Raw genomic sequence first — 5,686 nt, forward strand, 5'->3', positions numbered from 1 at the left:
AGAGAGAGAGAGAGAGAGAGAGAGAGAGAGAGAGAGAGCTGGCTTGTTCTGGACTAGCACAAGGGCTAAAGCTCTTTGCTGCTAACCCAAAGGCCAGAGGTTCAAGCTCACCAGCCACCTGGGGAGAAAGATGTGGCAGTCTGCTTCAGTGAAGATGTACAGTCCTAGGAAATGCAGTGGGGCAGTTTTACCCTGTCCTAAAAGGTCACTAGGAGTCAGAACTCCCTGGATGGCAATGGGTTTTGCTGTTTGCCTATTTATTGTTCACCTCAGCATTCACATTCCCTGCACACCCTAGGGCCTTGGACTGTGCCTGAAAGCTGTGACCAAACTGGCCTCTTTTCAGTTTGAGATTTCACCTCCTAAGGGCCCTTGTCTAGGTTGTTCTATCGCATGGTCAGGACAGAGAAGGACTAACCCTTTCAGAATGTCAACTACACTGCTGGGGTCTCAAATACCAAAGACCTTAATGATGGCTGGTGCCTGGTTGGCACTCACTAAATATTTGCTGAATTAAATAATACAGCTCCAGGCACCTTTGGATGCTCCTATTCCTTAACCACTTTATTTTAGTCTTTCTTTCCATCTCATCAGTCTGCTAGTTTTGCTGTGAAAACCATCTCTTGATTTTTTTCTTTTATAACAGTGTTTGTCTTTATGAGATTGACGAACTTAGCAGAGCAAAACGTTCTTCCAAATTCGTCCATGAAATGAGGTGATTTCATCGCATCAATTTTCAGGGATGCATAGTACTCCATGGCGTGCCCCGCACAGCAGTTTATTTGCCCAGATTGGTTGTTCCCAGCTTTGGGCTATGGTGGATGGCTCCGTGAGAAACCATCGGGCACATGTATCAGTTTGCGTTTTGTTCTTGAACCTGAGGTCTAGATGGAGCAGAGGGGTTGCTGGACCCTAAGGTGTTTCTGTTCATATTTGTTTAAGGGAGCGCCATTCTGAGGCACAATTCCGAAACCCCACCAGCAGTATATGAGGGTTCCAAGTTCTCCACATCTTTTGTTTGTTTGTTTGTTTGTTTGTTTGTTTGCTTAACTATGGAGAAAAAGGGAGATCTAAGAGGAGGGTCTGGGGCATTCCAGACATGGGGAGCCAGCGAAGGGGTGGAGCTGGGCTAAGGGCAGGAATTCTTTCCCCTGGAGCGCTCACCTGAGCTGGCCTGGCTGACCCAGTGAGCTGGCTTCTTTGGCTTCCTGCACTCCGGCAGATTTCCCTTGGGGGCTGGGGCTTTTCTCACTCATTCCTAATTTCCTGCAGATGTTACTGCTTGTCCGGAGGCTCGGGGGCTCCGACTGAGTGACCTGGAAGACCTGGAGGAAGAGGAGGAAGAGGAGGAGGCTGAGGAAGAGGAAGCAGTGGCCCGAGCCGCAGACCGGCTGGCAGAGTTCCGCAAAGGCGCCCCGGAGCCCTGCGCCGCCCTCCGCGAGCGGAGGCTGGAGCGCAGGGAGTGCGGTCTGCTGGCGCCCCGCTTCGCCTTCAGTGAGCCTCCAGGGCCAGGCGAGGTGGACTTCCTGGGGATGGAACCCGGAGGGCCTATGCTGACCACGCACTACGCGTGCAGCGAGAAACCGCGAATCTGGTCGCTGGCGCACACAGCCGCGGCCAACGCTGTGGAAGGTGCACTCCCAACCCGGCCCAGGCCAAGAAGTCCTGAGTGCCACTTGATTCCCGGACAGCCCCCAGGCTCGGGCGGGCGATTTATAATCCCCAGTGACTCTGCGTGCGACGAGTCTCCGCGCACAGCCAAAGTCCTTGGAAAGGCCACGTTTGCCCTGCGGGAGCTGGCGCTGGGCTGTGCGCCCTGCCCGCAGCGGAGGGAGCCTGCGGTGCAGTGCCGGTACCCGTCTGGAGCAGAAGGTAGTGGGCTCCCAACCGTGCTGCCCAAAAGACACTCTCCTACTGCCCTGCACACACACACACACACACACACACACACACACACACACACACAGCCATTCTGGCCCTCTCAATTGTTCCTCAGCACTCTTTGAAAAACCAAAGTAGAGATCAAAGGTCCATTGCCCTCTATTTGAAAGGAAAGGAGGAGGATGGGTTCAGAGGAATACAGTGATCCAGGATCACTTGGAATGTCATTAAATAAGAGGGACACAGCCCTGCCCTCCAGATGCTGGTGTCCCCAGCCTGCTCTTCATAGAAGCCTGGTTTGTCCCAAAAGGTTGTTAGGTCAGGTCAGGCCAGGGCTCCCTGAGAATTGTGAATGGAGGTACCAGGCACTTTCTGGGTTTAAGTCCACTTGACATCCAAGTCCACTAAAATTCAGAGGGTTGACAGGCCCCTTGCACCAATTCTCTGGGAGTCTTGGGCTTGGCACTGTTCTGTCCCTGCCCCTCCACCCTCTGCCCCAATTCCCCCAAGAGCACTTCTCCCCCAAGGACTCACGTGAAAGAGGGGTGAGTGTCAAGAGTGTCCCAGTCCTTAGCTGGCTTTCCCTGCTCTGCTAGGTCCTAGAGAAAAGTCATTGCACCTACCCCCACACCCAAGGACATCCCCCAAGCATCAGCCCGCAGTCAAGGTCAAATCCTGCCCTTTGTAGTAATTTCTCTCCGGATTAACTGCCAGTTTAGAAAATTGGGTTACACTGTTTTTGAATGCACACATAATGGCGTCCAAATGTTTTCTCTAGTGAGGAACTGCCTCTAGACCTTCGCTTCCCTTAAGGGGCCGGGCTGACCTCTGCGTGCCTGCGTGCTTCACCAAGAAGAAGCCTTTGGATTCTAATCAACCTTTTCCTCTCTCAGCAGGCTAGCGCAATGGCTGCCACTCACAGAAGACTCTAAGACTTAAGCTCCGCTTCTCAGACTCATCATCTCAATGCCAAGAAGCTGCACGATGCGCCCAAGAATCTGGGAGTCTTACCTGAAGAGACCAACACACAGAACCCTCCCAGCAGGGGTAGTGGTGGGCTTGCACCATCTCAGATCCCACAAGTGATGGGAGATTGGGAAAAGCCCAAGTGGGGCGTCCAAACTAAGGCTACCTCCCGGTCCCCTTCCCTCCCTGCGAATCCGGACCTGGAGGTGCTTCTGCTTGCTCTTCCTCTGCCCTGCCCTTCATCCTGCCGGCCTCCCCAACTCCCTCCCCAACTTCACTGCTTGCGATTGTCCAGGTCCCCTAGGACCGCTTGTGTCTCCTGCCCTCCACCCCTGTGTCTTTAAAAGTTATCAGAACAGAACACGTGCGTTGTGGCCTATCTGTGAAGTGGAATAAGGCCCAGGGTTGGGGGAACTGGGCGTGGAGGGTTGTAGACCAAGGTCCCTTCTAGTAGCCAGGAAGCACACAGTTGAGCTGCTCAGGGGCAGTGTAAGCCACCAGTCTGGCCAGGGAGGTACCTGCTGGCCTCAGGGCGGCAGAAGTGGGGGTGGCGCAGCTCTAGGGAGGATGTCTGTCTGAAAGCTGCATGGTTTCTGGGCTTGTACTTGGCTTGCACCCATTTATTGTGGGAGGTGTACGCGAAGGAGATTATTTGGGCCATCTCTTGGCACCTGCTGGAGCCACTGTGTCCCTCACCACGGACTTGACGTCTAACGTCTGGTCAGCTTGCAGTGTGGGCCAGAGGCTCTGGGAGACTCAATCTTCTTTGTGTTTAATCAAGCACTTCACTTCGGTACATGCCTAAAGAGGTTGTCGAGGGGTATTTTCCGGGGTGGGGGCGGGGGGGAGCAGCGGCGGGAGGGAGCCGGGATGCTAGCTGTTGAAAGTTAAAGATGTCCCTGTGGAGGAGCCTGCTCTTTCGGAGTCCAGCGTCCAGGGGCTCAGAGGCTTGGTTTGCCGCCCTCTGCCAAAAGGGATGAGGGAGGGGTGCTGCCCATACTGCCAGAGGCCAGATGGGGTGTGTGGCTAAGGGCTGGGTTCCTGGGGAGCCTCACCTCCTGGGTCAGCTTGATGGGTGACACCTCACTGACAAGTCTGGGGCGGAAAGATCCTCTTGCTCAGGAGGACAATGTAAGAGCCCGAGGGGCTGGGGTGGGGTGAGAGGATAAGGGTAGAAGAAGGAGGGTAGTGGGGGGGTGGAGTGGCTGGAGGGATTGGAAAACCCATCTTTTTTTCAATGGAATATCTGAATGTGAATGGGGCTTTTAAAACAAAACCGGAAACAAACACATTGAGTCAAGTGGGTTCTGATTCATAGAGACCTATGGACTGGAGGTTTCCAAAAGGAATCTTTGAGAAGCCCCATCATTCTCCCGTGGAGAGCCTGGGGTGGCTTGAATCAATGACCTTTGGAGTTGCAGTGGAGCGCTTCACCACTGCACCACCAGGGGTCCTTCCCTAAAGGTCTTCAGAGATCATGAATTACAAAACCGCAAAGGTTTCTCAGATGAGGAAAAGGGCCAGGTGGGAGGGCCCCGAACTGGCTCAGGGTCACCTCACCGGGACTCTGGTCCAGGACACCAGGGTCTCATTGGGGTCCACCCTCCTCCGGTGTGTGCTCCCCTCCTTCTCTTCCTCTGGGTAACAGCTGGTCCTACCCCTACCCTCCCAGGAGACCCTCAGGTAGCCCTGGCTGATCCCAGGCTTAAGGTCTGGGAAATTAAACTGTGAAAAGATAAACATTATTTCCAGTCGGCTTTGCGGGATTAACGCTTGTAATAAAGAGCATTAGCTGGAGGTTTCTTTCAAGGCGCCCTCAATTCCACCCCCTTCTGGGGGCTAAGTACACCCCTCCAGAGGCTCCTTAGGCACAGTTCCTAGGGCTCCCATTTTGGGTGCTGTTCAGAGAATCCAGCCAGAAGCCAGAAAGGAGTTCCCAGTTGGTACAGGTGGGAAACTGAGCCCCCAGAAGAAAAGGGGACCAGCAACACCCATGATGGCATTGCTGGACAGGGATTAGGAAGCAAGACAGTCAGCGGAGGCAGATTGATGGTCTCTCCTCTCTGGTCTGGTCCCACCACACTGGCCAGTCAGCCCCCAATAGGAACAGTGCACCTTAGGAGGGGGTCCCTGGTCTGCTGATCTGGCCACCCAAGGCCTCCAGAGCTGGTCTCTGTAGCTGTGGGATGAAAACCAACATCTCCCCCATCTTTCCCAACCCAAAGGGCAACCCACAGCCTGGGTTAGTCCTCAGGTCTGGAGGCAGCAGCGAGTGGAGACTTGCTGAAAGGCGTCTCCAGCGATGCAGAGACTGCCTTCCTTTCCCATCTCACTTCCATCCCTGCCACCAGCAGGCCCTGGTCCTCTGGTCTTAGTTTCCCCAGTAAAATAAGTCAGGGATGATCCAGTTCGCTCGATGATGCTGTTTGCATGCCTGACAGTGCCCTCCAAGGGTGCAGGGGACTGTGCCTGAGAGTGGCAAGCCTGAGCCTGCGATTATCCCAGCCCCAGACCCCCAGCAGCAATCTGTACCCCCACCTCAGACCCCACAGACAGCCTTGTGCAAATCTCCCAATGTAATCTCCCCAAATCATCTTCTGAACACTGTTTTGATTAAAAACCAGAGCATGGGGAAGGAGGTCCCACACTTGCTCTCCTCAGCCTGGCCTGCTGGTGCCCAGACAGCTGAATTTGAGGCTCTCAAAGTGCCTATCAGGAAAAGCAGAGCATTGATGGGCTCAGGTTTGCAGTCTAGCGGTTGGACATCAGAACTTACTCGGTGGGCAAAGTGCCCAGGCCCTTGGCTGGAAAGACTACAGGGGCTGGACTTCTGGAGCCC

At 54.4% G+C, this 5,686-nt stretch overlaps 1 protein-coding gene across 1 annotated transcript; it reads left to right on the forward strand.

Moving 5' to 3' along the window:
• The first annotated feature begins 1,099 nt into the window (after positions 1 to 1,099).
• IRX6 (iroquois homeobox 6) lies at positions 1,100 to 3,208 on the forward strand. Its single transcript, XM_045293893.1, has 3 exons — positions 1,100 to 1,118; positions 1,273 to 1,872; positions 2,775 to 3,208. Exons 1-3 carry the CDS (start codon positions 1,100 to 1,102, stop codon positions 2,780 to 2,782), a joined length of 627 nt encoding a protein of 208 aa, XP_045149828.1. The 3' UTR covers positions 2,783 to 3,208.
• The last annotated feature ends 2,478 nt before the right edge of the window (positions 3,209 to 5,686 follow it).

This window comes from Echinops telfairi, unplaced genomic scaffold (genome assembly GCF_000313985.2).
Source record: "Echinops telfairi isolate 266 unplaced genomic scaffold, ASM31398v2 ScPeMD7_2291;HRSCAF=2852, whole genome shotgun sequence".
Classification (NCBI taxonomy): domain Eukaryota; kingdom Metazoa; phylum Chordata; class Mammalia; order Afrosoricida; family Tenrecidae; genus Echinops; species Echinops telfairi.